The sequence below is a fragment of the Saccopteryx bilineata genome, chromosome 1, assembly GCF_036850765.1.
Source record: "Saccopteryx bilineata isolate mSacBil1 chromosome 1, mSacBil1_pri_phased_curated, whole genome shotgun sequence".
NCBI lineage: Eukaryota > Metazoa > Chordata > Mammalia > Chiroptera > Emballonuridae > Saccopteryx > Saccopteryx bilineata.
This window is the reverse complement of record NC_089490.1, coordinates 311,987,757-312,004,838: the sequence shown is the minus strand read 5'-3', so window position 1 is coordinate 312,004,838 and position 17,082 is coordinate 311,987,757. Positions and strand designations below refer to the sequence as shown.

The following is a 17,082-nucleotide window of genomic DNA, read 5'->3' as shown; positions in this document are numbered from 1 at the left end:
TTTTTCACTTTAAAAGACACACACACACACACACACACACACACACACACACACGAAAAACTTAAAATAGGAGATGTGAATTTGCTCTTGCCCAGTTACCAAATAGTGTGAGCATCTTACCAGTTGAATGATTTTAGAGTTTAAAGATAAGTTTTTATTCTGTTATTTTTCAACAAAGACACCAAGTGCAATTTAGAATGCTTGCAAAGAAATTGTACTTTAATGGGGATGTAAGAAGTTTGTTTGTATAGTTGATTTTTATTTTGTTTTGATTTTCTGCTAATTTTTTTAAATCAACTGTTTGATTGAAATATGACATATATCCTGAAAAGTGTACAAAGTCTCAAGTTCTAAGTTAATCATCACAAAGTGAACATATCTATGAAATCACCAGAAAAAGAATTAATAGCAATTCAGAAAGCCTCTATTCCCCCTCTAAAGGACTATTTCTATCTTTTTCTTCAAAGGTTATCAATCCTCTTAACAACATAGATTATAGCAAAATTTGGTGCAGAGGGAGACAACAAGCACCAAAACTCTAAAATTAATTATGATATTGGGAATATAAGGCTTAATGTACATGCATTACTACATTATATTCTTCACTGAGCTAAAGCCATTATATTATATACATTATATTATATGTTTGTTAATTTACAATTTTTGTTTTCAGAGACATATAATGTGTTAAAATGAAGTATGTTGTAATGGAAGGAACAGTAAACCAAAAAATACCAAGTCCTGGGTTCTAATTTAATACAAATAAAGTGTAAACACTATTATTTGAATAGCTAGTAAGAAACAAGTCACTTTCCATACTAAAAACTGTTGAAAACAGACTTGCTCTTCTAAATTTTCTCGAAGAGGAATTTTCAGCCTTCAGAACATGTTATGCTATACCTTAATGTTCTATTGATACTAGTTTTAGTCTATACTTACCTATTAGGCTAGTCTTATTAATGAAGGACAGTTATATATCAGTTCATATGGGGCTAAACAATAAAGCACACCAAAATTAGGATTAAAATATGTACAATTTTGGCACTGTGTTTTCCTCTAAAAATTAGCAAATTATTGCAGTTTACCAATTATCTTTTTTGAATTTAGCTATTATGAGTCAATCTGAATTTTCTGAACCTGATTAGTTTTAAATATATGCATAAAAAATGTTTCTGGCCCATATTCTATACAGTAAAGCAAGTTTCACCTCCGTAGAACCCAGTTGTGAGGCCAGGCCTAATAAAGGCCAGATGTATATTTCAAATAATGTTCACAAAGTGCTTAGCAGCTCACTGAATTTTTTCATGGTTTATGAGTTTTATTTCATTCACTTGGGTATTCCAAGCATCTGACTATGTCATTTGCAAATGATGATGATGCTCTTCTGATATTAGTATCTTCTTTCATTGGATTAAGTTCACCTAATAATATTACATGGTTAACTTTTAGAAAAATGTTAATAATATTGGGAATCCTTGTCTTCTAATATTTGATAGGAATGCTTCTAAATTTTCACCATTAAGCATGGTGGATTTTTGGCATGATGTATGCATTTCACTATATTCAATGAGTATTACTTTTCTTTTATCAAGAGTTCTATTATCAGGCCTGCTCTTTTACTTATGGGAGAGCAAATTAGCTCTGCTCAGATCCAATTAGACTCACAGTTCTTTCTTTTCCCTATTCATTGAATTTATTGGGGTGACACTGGTTAACAAAATTATACAGGTTTCAGGAGTGCAATTCTATAACACATCATCTGTACGTTGTATTGTGTATTCACCATCCCAAGTCATGTTTCTGCTCATCACCATTTATCCCCACTGAACTTTCCTTTACTTCCCCCCACACCTATAGACATAAAATTCTAATAAGCTTGGTTATCATTGGATGGGCCTGTAGCAAAAGAGCAGCAGTATATTAGTAAAAATTGGGTAAGAGATTTCAGAGCTGTGCTGCCAAAGAGGCATTATTGACAGTAAAAAGTGACACATAATAGTAAGAAAAGAGGGAGGGAAAAAATTTAAACCAAAATAATTTAACTTTTTTCTAACACTATTAGTGTTTTTTAGGCAATAGTCCAACATACCTTAGTATTCCTGAGAGCATTCAATTAGTATTTATTATGCACCTAAAATATGTCAAGCCTTTTGCTAATTGGGGATAATAAGATAGACCTGGTTCCTGTCTTCAGAGTGGAACTAGAATAAAATGAATTATTTCTATAATAGAGTAAGTAGAATTGAGACTTAGTTGGTGGTAGCAAGTCGTCCTCTCAACAACTAGAGCAGTCAGGGAAACAGTGACGGTGTATTATAGTAGTTAGCCACATTCATGTTGGAACCAGGTGAGGATTTGAATTCCTCTTTTTTTCATTTTACAAACTATGGGCTCTTTTGAATACAAAGTTATTTAGTCTTTGTAGTCCTTGATTTCCCAACTGTAAAATGAGGTAATACCCACTTATGTTATCAGAGTTCAATGAAATAACTACTGTATATGAAAAACATTTAAGCACTGTGTCTGGTGTGGTACTTTTTACTATTAGGACTGTGATTTGGAGAAAGTTGCTACTGATTCTAGTACTGATAGGAACTATTTTATAGTCTATAAAACATTGATAAAACTAAATTAGAAATAGGTCACAGTCATAAATTATCTTTATTAAAGTGAGTACTTGTTAATCTTTAGTATTTTAGTAAATTAAAGGTGATATCCAAAAAGTCAGGGTGAATTGGTCTGACTCTTTATTGTTCTACGTAAAGAGTTATTGTGTAACTAGTTTAGAAATGAAACAAGTAACTACTAGTTATAATGGTAAAAAGAAAAAAAGAACAAATCAATACCAAGCCAGAAGGTCTAAGAGAAATTAATTTTGAAAATAACCTACCACACATGGAATAAATTAATTCTTGACTACATTACAGATACTCATGTATGGTTAGAGTCATAGTTGATAGTAAAATATAGAATCTTAACATGGAAAATTGTAGGATAATTTCTAGTTCAACTTCAATCTTATAGCTAGCTGAGGCAAAGCAAATTATTACTTATATAGAATTACCTAACAAAAGTCAGAACTGTTCTTGTTGCTTTTTACTAAACTGCAGTGAAGTAGAATTAATTGTTCAAACTGAATACCACTAAAAGAAGACTCTATCACTTAGCCTACCTATCCCACCTTTCATCTTCACAGACCTGTGCATTCATTCATTCAACAGTTACTGAGTGCCTGCTGTGTTTTATGGCAGGCATCATCTTTGAAGAGTTTTGCTATAGAGGAAGGTAAAACATCAAGAGCATTGATAGTTAAAGTTTTCACCTTGCAGACCTCTGGGGAGAGATTGCTATGGATTTAGAAGTTGTGCTCATCTCAGGCAAAATACAGGAGTTGATGGCATGTGGCAAAAAGTTTTTTTCTTCACGGAAGCTAGCAAAAGGAGACAGGGAATACAAGGTGAGAGAGATGGTTTATCACTATCCTTTCCATTCAAGATGTCTTTTTAAAATAAGAATATATTTAGGGTTGACTGTATATAGTACTTTGGTAAATGATGGGGATGAAATACAAAAGAGAAAAATAAAATGGTTTCTGCCCTCAAGGAACTTACCCTCTTGTTAAAACAACATTCATTTGAAATAACTCTTATCAAGCAATCTCCCTTTCTTTTTGCCTGCATAAAGTAGTTTTCTAAAGGATTTTTTAAACACATAGTGATCTGTACCATAATTATTCTTTTTTTAAAAAAACCTTTGTTGTGAAAGTTTATAAAAGTTGAGAAAAAAGCATAGTGAACCCAAGCTTTCATACCCAGCCCTCAGATATAACAGTGATCATCATTCTGTCATATTTTCTTGGTTGATCCCTCTTTTCTTTTCCCTCCCTCCCTGTTTCCTTACCTCCCTTCCTTTCTCTTTCTTTCCTCTAGCAGTTTAAAAGAAATTTAAAATGCATTATGCATTTTTTACTCTAAACCCTTCTGTATTGGCTGTGGCCGGTGGCTCAGTGAATAGAGCATCAGCTGGGCATATGGATGGCCTGAGTTTGTTCCCTGCTCAGGGCACAGAGGAGAAGGCGACCATCTGCTTCTCTCCTCTTCCTTCAACCCCCTTCTCTCCCTTTTTCCCTCCCACAGCCAGTGGCTTGATTGGTTTGATCATGGCCCCAGGATAGCTCTCTTGGTCCTAGAGAGTCAGCCTCAGGCACTAAAAAGAGCGTAGTACTTGAGCATCAGCCAGACTGGTGGATCCTGGTGCGGGCACATAGGGGAGTCTGCTTCACTATCTCCCTTCCTCTCACCTAAAAAAAAAAAATTTAACCTTTCTGGGTTATAACATTTTTAATACCTTTGTATATTTTATCATATATATTATAAATACCTAACCAATTCTCTAATGATGGACATTTTAATTTTCATTGTTATATTTCTTATAAATAGTATTTCCTGGAATACCCTTATACTGCAAAAATCTTTCTCATTTGTAGCATTCTTTTGGAATAAAATTTCCTGGAAATGAGATTGGTGAAGCAGAGAGTATGTGTTTTTTACAATTTGCTATATAATGCCAAACTGGTCTTCAAAAATGTTATAATAATGCTTACTCCCATCAACAGTGTGCCAGTATCTATTGCTAATCTGGGTTTTGTCAGTCCATTAAATTTGCCAAATCATAAATTGTTTATGTTCATATATAAAATTATTAATGAAGTTTGGGCATCTTTATTTATATATGGACCATTTGTATTTCTTCTTTTGTGTATACAAGCTAATCTTTTATAAACATCCCTTTCATTATTTTACTTCTTACTCAAAAAACATAATATTATTATTTCCTATCTCTGATTTTCAAAACTTTTCATAATTTGGCCCTACCTTGTATTTCTAACTTAATATTGTCACACAAGAGTCATTCTCCTTTGTTTTTGAGAGCTGTTCCTGTAGTCCAGAGTTGGTTTTTCACGCTGATTACTCCTAAATTGATTTGTATTCCAGTTTGGTGGTGAGAGCTGGGAGTCTGTGCATCTGCCTACTCCGCTGCCATCTTCAGGTCTCTCTGTAGGCACACGATGAGTTGGATGGACTGGGGAGTTTCTACTTTTCATGCACTTCACATCAATCCCATAACATACACTCCCAATGACATACAGCAGAATGATTTCAATTCACTGAAGTTCCATGGACTGTGAACACCTCTCATTTTCTTCCACCTAGAAACGTTTAGCTGTTTAGCTGAGCTTGGCACTCCGGACCATGGACAGCTGCCAAGAGTCATTCTCATATACCTCATTCTATTCTTTTTTTTTCCTTGGAGTCATTTATAAATAATGTTTTTACCTTTTTTATTGTTTTACATACTAATTTTTTTACTTTTTATCTGCCTGTTAAGTTCTTCAGAATCTTTATAGCCCATTGTGCAATTAAGTTGCCCCAGATTCTCTAGCTTTCATCAGTTTTCTCTTAACTTGATTTTCTACTGTACCTATTTATTGTTTCTACCACTTGATTTAGTAGCGTATTACAGACTGCTTGTTGTGTTATTTTATCAAACACCAGCTGTGTGTGAGGCCATGAATCCATAGCTATGGACAGAACAGTCTCTGTCCTTATGAAGTTGATAGTGTAGGAATGATGGATTTATTTCTCCTTCTTGGCTTTGTTAAGTTAGGCTAAACTTCTTTTCATATACTTCTATTATATATGAAGTTGCATACATTTTTAGTTATGTAATTAATTATATTTCCCAACTGGAGAAATCAACTATGCTTTTTTGTTTCATTTTTAAAATTTTATTTATTGATTGATTTTTAGAGAGAGGAAGGGCAAGAGAGAGAGACATCGATTTGTCATTCCACTTGTTTATGCATTCATTGGTTGATTCAGTACCCTGACTGGGGATTGAAACCATAGCCTCAGCATGTCAGTATTGACACTCTAACCAGCTGAGCTACCCAGTCCAGGGCTATAAATCATGTGCTATACTTCTGTGTTCTTTACAACACTTACTAACTCAACTCTGAGCATATAGTCATTTCTGAGTGTATACTTACTCTGTTAATGTAGTAACAGACCTTGTGGACTGTGGAGTCACATACTTGACCATATATTACAGCTCATGACTTTGTAAAGTAATTGTACAGCATTTTCAAATTACTTGGCTTCTCTAAGCTTATTTCCTGTTATGTTAAATATCTGCTTCGTAAGGATTTGATGTGGGTTAAATGAGATATTATGTGTAAACCATTTAGCACAGTGGTTGGTACAGAGTAAGTGCTTATTTAAAACATACCTGTTACTATAATTTAACTTCTCAAGCTAGGAAATACTTCATTAACCTTTAGTTTCCCTAAATCCTTTCATCTAAGCAGTTAACCAAATTCTGCTCAGTTTACTTCAATTATTTTGTCAATTTAACCACTCCCTTTAATCATTGTAACCCACAATAAGAAGTACATTTAATTGTGGATATACTCTGTTCATCTGCAACTATTTGAAATGCACTCTGATTTTTGTTGTTGTTCTGTATTATTTTTAAAAAGCTAGTTACAGTTAAAACTGATTTCACAACACTGGTCTAGATTTTTGGAATCTAAAATTTTGAATTAGTACTCAACTAGATTATGTTCAGGTGTAAATTTTCAATGATACAGAAAACAGATGAAGTAACTGGGGCTTGGAGCTTATCTCAGTTGCACTTTCTCCTTCCTCGCTATTAGTTAAACGTAGTTAATTTACCTGTTCTCAATATGGTTTTGCTGCTGTAGGTGGGAGTATTTAGTTGTGCATTTTCTGCATATAGAATGGTATAGAATGAAGTTACTCAGCAGGTAGGGCAGAAATTTCTCAACCATTTGTAGGTGTATTGTTTTTCTTAGAACAGAAATTGACATACATAGATTTTAAAGTCGTTAGCATAATTCTCAAGGACCTGAAATAAATGTTTTATTATGGAAATTTAAAAATATTCTTAGAAGTATAAAAAATAATATAATGAGTCTCCATTTCCTAAATTCAACTTCAGTAATTATCAACATTATGCTAATTCCAAGAGGAATTTTTAGGGAACAACTTTTAAGGCACACATAATTTCCTTTCTTAATACAGATAGATTATCTGTTTTTCAGAAGAGATATAGCAGCCTTAGTGTACCTTGTGTTAGTGTCTACAATCTACTCATTTGATACCTGCAAGAAGACTAAATAATTATGTAAGTGAGCAATGATGGCATAGGGTGGATTTTCTTGAGTGCCACATAGAACACTAAACCCTGGCTATCTTACCTGATTATTTCAACAGCCTCATTTTCCAGTCTTCCTACTGTCACTTGTACCCCCTACCTCGCTGCATTAGACTGGTCTTTTAAAAATGACTTGGCGGAAGTAGAAGCTTGTTACATGTGTCCTCTTTTTAAAATCTTTGATTCCTTTTTCTCTACTCAGAAGAAAATCCCAAATCATAGATTTTCATTCACAATCTGGCTCCAGCTGACTTGTCTAGTTTTCTCTTCCACTGTCTCTTCCCTATCGCATTCAGCTTATTGTTCCTAAAATACTCAGTCCTTTTAAAGACTTGTACTTAGTTTCAAGATCCAATTTAAATTTCATCTTATGTATGAGACCTTTTTAACTACCCCAGGAAGAAGTATGTGGTTCCTTTGATTGCTTTTGTTTGGTGGATGTGTTTTGCCACTTAACTGAGTCATATTTATTATTTATGTTTACCTCCCTCCTCACCCTTAATTAGTGACCTGCTCTGAAGCAGGGGTTATATCTTATTCTTTTTAGTCTACTAAATACTTCTTTGGTGTCTGTACATAGATGGCATCCAATGGTGGTTTACTGAATGAATATATATGAATACTTTTAGAATTTTAGAGTCTAATTCCAACACAGGTTCTCTCCAGAAGAGTTTGTCAAAGTTTTTTTTTTTTCATTTTGTTTTATATATATGTTACTTTTTTCATCCCCTCTGGAAACTTTTGTTAAAATTTCTAAAGAGAACCTAAGTTCTATAGCCTTTTACTTCGGGGGAACTATACTCTCGTAAACTAGTATAGAGTATTCATCTTCAACATTTCTGTAGTAAGTAAAATCTACTTTTAGTATACTTAATTTTTTGCTGTTGTTGAAAAATAGTTTTATGGAGCTATAAAGCAAAATGAAGTGGAATAAATTTGTGCTTATAATAGCCTTGACCAATTTTTGATATATTTCAGCTCATGGAATGCTGTGTAAATGCCCTGGTGACATCCTTTAAGGAGACTATCTTAGCAGAGTGCCAAGGCATGATCAAGCGAAATGAAACTGAAAGTAGGTAAAACACCACTTAACGTTCTCTTGTAAGAGGCTATCACTGAGGCAGATCACTTTTAATAAATTGCTCTTAGATCATTCCTTTATATATAGGTATATTTATTAAAGTACATTGTGCTTAAAGAAAATGATCGAATATTTAGCACAATTAGAAGCATTGTGAAGAAGGTTATAAACTTATATGTTAAAAGCATTTCCCCCCTTAGGCATCAGTACATGCATGAACACACATTCGTGCATTTCAGTTTGTCCCCCGACATAGGACTCTGCTTTTAAAAACTAATTTAAATGATAAACACATGGTATAGGATAGCAGTAGGAATATGACTTTTGTGTGGAATTTTGCTATGAATATTTTTAGAAAGTAATAAAACACTCCATGTTAATCTTCATCCCTCTCCCCAAAAATATTTTATAATTTAAGATTTCAGAAGTGTTTTTTTAATCACTTAAATATTTTATTAATAAATACAGATTTGAGGGCGTGGTAAGTACATTGCAATGAAAAAGAATGCGGTATGAATTATCCATATCCCTTCTACCCAGAGATAACCACTTAAAACATTTTGATGTATTCATCTCTAGATTTTATTGTATATAATTGTAAGGTTCCATTTAATCTCTAGTTACATTTAAAGTGAGGATTTCCATTTACTTAAGTTCATACACTTTTTAGAAGTAATTTTGTAGTGAAAAGCAAGCTGCTCCTTTGCATAAATGAGATATTTGAATTTCTGTATGTAAGTAGAGTTATATCTGATCCATTTTGCATTCTCTCTAAAAGCATTTATGAAATAGTAATCAGTTCTGTGAAATTAGATTTTTGTGAAGGTCGATTAAATGGTATAACATGATAAAATGCTTTTAAGCAATGAAAAGTTAATGAGTATAGTTTATCTCTAATGTACTTGTATTTTATAATCATTACTCTAAACAGTCTGATGACAGGATTTTTTTTTACTGCTTGGTAATGTGGTTTTGTATTTCATATTATGTCTACTTCATAAAATGTGCTAATGTTTCACATAATCTTTTGTACTTCTTAGAATAAAAAATATTCCATATATTGACAAATGACTCACTTTTTAAGAGTTGGGTTTTGCAATGTACTGTCAATCACTTTTAATTAGAGTTTTTTTTCTCCTCCTTTTTCCAAATGAGAAGAGGGGAGATAGAAAGACTGACTCCCACATGCGCCCCAACCAGGATCCACCCAGCAGCCCCATTTGGGGCTGATGCTGTGCCCATCTGGGGCCATATTTGCAACTGAGCTATTTTTAGCACCTGAGGCAGAGGCTCCAAGAAACCATTCTTGGCACCTGGGGCCGATGTGCTTGAACCAGTCAAGCCATGACTGAGGGAGAGGAAAAGAGAGAGAGAAAGAAGGGGGAGAAGGATAGAGAAGGAGATGATCACTTCTCCTGTATGCCCTGACCGGTAATCTAACCTGGGACATTCACATGCTGGGCTGACGCTCTACCACTGAACCAACTGGCCAGGACCTAGAATTTCTTTTAAAAGTAATTTTTATGAGACTGATAAGTGGATCAGGAAGTTATAGTACTAAATATAACAACTCCTGAACTAACTGTACCTGCAAAATACTGTCAACATCAAACTAATATTTCTCTGAATTCTAACTATCACAGGCATTCTAGAGCCATTATACATATCAAAGAGAACATTTATTCTGATGTTTGAAATGATTACATGAGTGTGTTTTATCCTTTCAGAATTACACTTAATGTTTTCATTAATGGACAAAGTTCCTAATGGGATAGAGCCAATGTTGAAAGACTTGGAGGAACATATCATTAGTGCTGGACTGGCAGATATGGTAGCAGCTGCTGAAACTATTACTACTGTAAGTTTTCCTTAATGGCAATGATAGATAAATATCAAGTTTATTTTTTAAATGGAGATTTGGGTATTTAAAAGAATAATTGGTGGCAAAGCAGTGATGTTGGAACAACTTTTAATTTTAAGAAGAAAAATTTTCAGAAAATTTCCCAAATCTTAAGGCTTTCGTGTTTTATTAAAATTATGTTTATATTTTCTTTTTTTGTATTCTTTTCTTTTTAAAAACTCAGTTGAATATAAAACATTTTATTTTTAGGACTCTGAGAAATATGTTGAGCAGTTACTTACACTATTTAATAGATTTAGTAAACTCGTCAAAGAAGCTTTTCAAGATGATCCACGATTTCTTACTGCAAGAGATAAGGTATATATTCCTGTATATTAACACTACTGTCATCATTTACTTTGTGTTTACATTTGGAAAGATACTGTTTACTTCTAAAAGCAAAGCACAGAACAATTTTATGAATCTGTTTATGGAAAACCGAAAGGATACACATTTTATACTTACCTGTAGTTTACCAAAACATTTATCTGTAATGAGAAACAATGAGAAACTTGCATCATTATACTATTAAATTACAAACTAAAAACCTAGGAACTCTGATTTCTCATGAGTCAAGGGCAACCATATTTAATATATATGATTTGTTCTGTTTTTGTAAGAATTGGGTGTCCTTATGAACTAGAATTTAGTCAGAAAGTCACTCTTCATTTTTCTAAGAATGTTTTTATTTTAATATTGATTATTGAATTTTTATTCAACCTCCTTTATGACCCAGCTCAAAGTGTACATCTGGAGCTTCCCCCACATTCTGTCCCAAGTAGAGTCGATTCATCCATCCTTTCATAGGGTCCCTATGAGAGTTATATCACATTTATCCTTGATTCTCATACCCTCTTCTCCTATCCTCACTAGTAGGGGAAAATGATAATGAAACATAGTATTGTCCTTAGAGTTGTATCTTTTTAAACATCATAAATCTGTTACTGGAAATTACCATTGGGTTATTTTTTTTGTTGTACCCCTACCGCCTTTCACCTACTTTTCTTGACTTCCCAAGTTAGGTTTTTCTTCTATGACTCTAAAAATATATCAGCGTCCTCTAGTAGGCGTTTGTTCTCATGTGATTTTTACATTTTAAGGTAGATAGGGTTACAGATAGATGGATGGAGTAGGAAAGGGGTTAAGGGAGAGTGGAAATAACAAGATGGTTTGAAATATTAATTAAATGGCCTGCAAAGACATCTTTGAGGTGACATTTGAGTCAAGATTGAGGGTGATTAAGAATAAACCATGTGGCTATCTGAGGGAAGAGTGTTCCTACCGGAGGAGGCAGAAAAATGCAAAGGCTCTAAGGCAGGAATATAGCAGTCATGTTCCAGGAACATAGAAGGAGGAGGTCATTTTGGCCAGAGTAGATTGAGAAATGGGGAGAATAGTAGAAAATAAAGTCAAAGAGGTTAACAGGAAGCCAGGTCATGTAAGCTCTGTGAACCATGATTTTACTCTGAATAAGGTTCAGAAAGTCATTGAAAGCTTTTGAACAGAGTGACAGGACCTGACTTACATTTTTTTTTCTTTTTTTTTGCATTTTTCTGAAGCTGGAACAGGGAGAGACAGTCAGACAGACTCCCGCATGTGCCCGACCGGGATCCACCCGGCACGCCCACCAGGGGCTACGCTCTGCCCACCAGGGGGCGATGCTCTGCCCCTCCGGGGCGTCGCTCTGCCGCGACCAGAGCCACTCTAGCGGTCGCCACTCTAGCGCCTGGGGCAGAGGCCAAGGAGCCATCCCCAGCGCCCGGGCTATCTTTGCTCCAATGGAGCCTTGGCTGCGGGAGGGGAAGAGAGAGACAGAGAGGAAGGAGGGGGTGGGGATGGAGAAGCAAATGGGCACTTCTCCTATGTGCCCTGGCCGGGAATTGAACCCGGGTCCCCCGCACGCCAGGCCGACGCTCTACCGCTGAGCCAACCAGCCAGGGCCCTGACTTACATTTTAACAGGATAACCTGGCTGCTATGTAAAGAATAAATTGAAAGGGGTAAGAGAAGAAGCAACATTATCAGTTAAGAACCTGTTTAAGTAATTCAGTTAAGTAATGGTGGAAAATTGGTCCAGAACAATTGTGAGTAGAGCAGTGGTTCCCAACCTTTTTGGGCCACGGACCGGTTTAATGTCAGAAAATATTTTCACAGACCAGCCTTTAGGGTGGAACAGATAAATGTATCACGTGACTGAGACAAGAGTCAAGAGTGAGTCTTAGACGGATGTAACAGAGGGAATCCGGTCACTTTTTAAAAATAAAACATCGTTCAGACTTAAATATAAATAAAACGGAAATAATGTAAGTTATTTATTCTTTCTCTGCAGACTGGTAACAAATGGCCCACGGACTGGTACCGGTCCATGGCCCAGGGGTTGGGGACCACTGGGGTAGAGGTAGTCAAAAGAGGTTGAATTCTGATTTCATTATGAAAATAGACTATACATGATTTGGGAATGAATCAGATGTGGAATGTGATAGAGGTAGTTTCAGGATGATACTCAGATTCTTGATCTGATCAATTAGAAGCATATACTTGCTGCAATGGGGGAAGACATTGGAAGAATCATGTTTGGGAGAGATGGTTGCAGAGAGATTAGGAACTCTATTTTATATACATGAACTTGGAAGTGATTGGAGTGTCAACTCTGGAGTTTAAATTTGATACCTTCAGCATATAGATGATATTTAAAGCACTGACATTGACTATGATTGCCACTGTAATGAGTGAGGGTAGAAAAGAGATCTAAGGACTGGCTTGGTGCAGTCTAAATTTAGTTATCAGAAAGATGAAGAACCATCTTTCATGAGGGCAGAGGAGAAGGAGTGGAATGGTCAGGAGTGTGTGGTGTGCTAGAGAACAAGTGGAAAAGCACTTTCAGGAAGAGGGCATGATTTGCTGTTTTAAAGTGGTTCTGACAGGTCAGATACAATAGAGATTAGATTAAGCGTTGTCTTCAGCAACAAGAAGATTGTGATTTTGACTGAATGAATGAGTGGAGTCATGGTATAGAAAGCCTGATTAGAATGGTTTCCGATAAGAATGGCAGTAGAGAAATTGTAGGAAAGGATTTAGATTGTTCCTCCAGGAGTTTAGCTTAAAGAGAGAAATGGGGCAGTAACTGAAGGTAGACAAAGCCATAGAGAGAATTTTTAAGATTTAAAGAATAGCAATATGTGTGCTGAGGCTGTAGAAACAATGGACAAGGAAAAAAATTGGTGATGCCAGAGTAATAAGAGGATATTTTGGTTATTAGTTTTCTCAGTGAACTAGGAAGTTACCTTATCAGCCAACAGTGTACATGGAGAAAAGAATATTGGAAGTGTGAAAAGAAAAGAGATAGTATGAAAACGATTTCCAGGATAAGCTATGAACAAGAGAAAATGGTATGGTTGACCATAGGCACTTGGGAGGAATAGTAATCCCAAAATGACAAAAAGTATGCTGAAGTCATTGACTTGAAAAATCCTGTAAGGCTGGATACATCATTAAAAATAAAAACTAATTTATATTTTATATGGGTTTTTTTGGAATTGTAACAATTTATATAAATCAAAAAGAATGTTTATATTTTATTTTAAATTATTATTTGCAGGCATATAAAGCAGTTGTTAATGATGCTACCATATTTAAACTTGAATTACCTTTGAAGCAGAAAGGGTAAGTTTTTTAAAAATCATGTTTAAAATTCTTAAATTTTTTAGAGTGTCATACGGTTATTGGGTATGCAAAGTGCCTTATTTTTCTAATTGAATTAGTTGTGTTTTTTGTTGTGTTTTCTTTTATGATTTTTGCAACCTTTGATTATTAAAAACTGTCTCAATTTCAAAAATTTTTTTATTGATTGATTTTAGGGAGGGAGGAAAAAGAGAAACATCAATCTGTTTTTCCACTTATTTATATATTCACTGGTTGATTCTTGTATGTGTCCTGACCAAGGATCGAACCTGCAACCTTGGCATATTGGGTTAAAGCGCTACTGCACTACCCTGCCAGGTCTATCACAACTTTTAATTTTGTATTGTTACCTCCTTTTATGATCAAAAAAGTTAAACTTTATTTTTAAGTAGAAAAAATTTTCTGTTCTTTGTTTTAGCTTTTTAATTTTATTTTTCAATTATAGTTTACATTTAATATTATTTTATATTAGTTTTAGATGTAGAGCATAGTGGTTAGACAGTCATATAGTTTGCAAAGTGTTACCCCAATATTTCCAGTACCCACCTGGAAAATGTTTTGTTCTTTTTCTTTTAGAAACTCTACTTGATTGCTTTGCCTTCCTTATTAGTCACTAAAGTTCTTTTATTACCCATAAAAGCATAAAATTCAATTCAGCATAAGGATAAAAAAATGGGAATCAGTTTTAAAGTAAATATTTATTTACCATTTTTAAAAATTGATCTGTAATTGGTAGGATGAATTTACTTGTGCTAAGTACTATTATATAAAACCTGAAAATCAAAATTTAATGAAATAGTACTAAATCTGAGCTATTTAAAGATTCTTGAGAGTAGTGCTAAGTAGAACTAACAGTTAGAAATATTTTGATATAATTTCTAGCTGGAAATTGCTATTTTAAACAAATTTTATACTTAACACCAAAAAAATTTATTTTTGTATTTTTCTGAAGTGAGAAGCAGGGAGGCAGAGCGACAGACTCCCACATATGCCCAACCAGGATCCACCTGGCAAGCCTACTAGGGGGCAATGCTCTGTTGCAACCAGAGCCATTCTAGTGCCTGAGGCAGAGGCCATGGAGCCATCCTCAGCACCAGGGGCCAACTTTGCTCTAATAGAGCCTTGGCTGTAGAAGGGAAGAGAGAGAGAGAAAGGAGAGGGGGAAGGGTGGAGAAGCAGATGGGCGTCTCTGTGTGCCCTGATCGGGAATCGAACCTGGAACTTCCATATGCTGGCCTGATGCTCTACCACTGAGCCATCTGGCCAGGTCCTAAAATATTTTTAAAATAGCATTTTTTAAGAAAAGTTCAGAGTTTTAAATTTTATTTTAACAATTTTAGGGGTTTTTTTTAGTTATGTAATTTATTTGAATGATGTTACAATCTTAGATACCTGAGTATTATAGTAACTGACATTGTTTAGAAGGCATCTTTTGTGTTTTCTATAAATTGTGAAATATATGAAACATATAACACTATATTTTGGAGATATCTTCATGGTAATACATAAAAGTCTTCCACATTCTCCCCTGCCTCAGCATTTAAAAAAAATATTTCAGCCCTGGTTGGATAGCTCAATTGGTTAGTATCATTCTGATGCTCAGAGATTGCCAGTTCAATCTCTGATCCGGTCACATACAGGAGCAGATCTATGTTTCTCTCTCTCTCTCTCTCTCTCTTTCTCAAATCAATAAGAAATGAAAAAAATTTTCAAACTTATCATAGTCACTCTGCTGCTTTATTAAATATGTATCTCTCTGTGCATTTATTTATTAGTCAACTTTTTAAATACATTTCAGAAGAAGTTTCAAGCATCAATAATGTTTACTCCCTCAACACTTCAGCATGCAGTCATAAGTTGAATTGAGTGTTTATTTTTTAAGTAAAATTTACCTACATATGCATATTAAATCTTTTTTCTTTTTTTTTTCTTTTTTTTTTTTACAGAGACAGAGAGTCAGAGAGAGGGATAGATAGGGACAAAAAGAACGGAGAGAGATGAGAAGCATCAATCATTAGTTTTTCGTTGCGACACCTTAGTTGTTCATTGATTGCTTTCTCATATGTGCCTTGACCGTGGGGCTACAGCAGACCAAGCAACCCCTTGCTCAAGCCAGTAACCTTGGGTCCAAGCTGGTGAGCTTTGCTCAAACCAGATGAGCCCGCGCTCAAGCTGGTGACCTCAGGGTCTTGAACCTGGGTCCTCCGCATCCCAGTCCGACGCTCTATCCACTGCGCCACTGCCTAGTCAGGCCGCATATTAAATCTTAAATGTACAATTTATGAGATTTGACAAATGCCTACACTGCTTTTTTTTTTTTTTTTTTTTTTTTTTTTTTTTTCATTTTTCTGAAGCTGGAAACAGGGAGAGACAGTCAGACAGACTCCCGCATGCGCCCGACCGGGATCCACCCGGCGCGCCCACCAGGGGGCGATGCTCTGCCCATCCTGGGCGTCGCCATGTTGCAACCAGAGCCACTCTAGCGCCTGAGGCAGAGGCCACAGAGCCATCCCCAGCGCCCGGGCCATCTTTGCTCCAATGGAGCTTTGGCTGTGGGAGGGGAAGAGAGAGACAGAGAGGAAAGCGCGGCGGAGGGGTGGAGAGGCAAATGGGCGCTTCTCCTGTGTGCCCTGGCCGGCAATCGAACCCGGGTCCTCTGCATGCTAGGCCGACGCTCTACTGCTGAGCCAACCGGCCAGGGCTACACTGCTTTTAAGGTATACAATATCTTCATCATCCTTGAGTTGCCTCATGCCCATTCTCAGTCAGTCCACCTCCACCCCTTCTAGGGACAACTATTGTTCTGATCATTTTAACATAGGTTAGCTTTGACTGATCTAGCACTTTGTATGAATGTAATTAAACAACACATACTTTTTCTTGTAAAGCTTCTTTCAGTTCAGCATAGTGTTGATTTGTACTGTTTTACATTTCCACCAGCAAAGTGTGAGAGTACCAATTAATCTTCCCTCTCCAGTCCTTTAGTATTGTCATTTTAATTTTAATCATGTTGGATATTAGTAGTGATATCTCATAGCTTTAATTCAAATTTCCCCATGACTGTTGATGTTGAGTCCTTTTTCATGTATTTTGGGGCATTATATTTTCCTTTATAAAGCATTCAACCCTGGCTGGGTTACTCAGTGGGTAGAGGTCCTCCTGGCACACTAAGGTTATGGGTTCGA

General features: G+C 35.5%; 1 protein-coding gene across 2 annotated transcripts in view; it reads left to right on the top strand.

The window, feature by feature from the left end:
* The window catches only part of CUL5 (cullin 5), a 92,820-nt gene that overhangs the window by 50,045 nt on the left and 25,693 nt on the right, over positions 1-17,082 (top strand). For both annotated transcript variants that reach the window (XM_066247475.1, XM_066247464.1), the window contains exons 8-11: positions 8,215-8,308; positions 10,045-10,175; positions 10,428-10,535; positions 13,815-13,879. In XM_066247475.1, the coding sequence (XP_066103572.1) occupies positions 8,215-8,308; positions 10,045-10,175; positions 10,428-10,535; positions 13,815-13,879 (398 nt within the window). The remainder of the gene's footprint in view (positions 1-8,214; positions 8,309-10,044; positions 10,176-10,427; positions 10,536-13,814; positions 13,880-17,082) is intronic.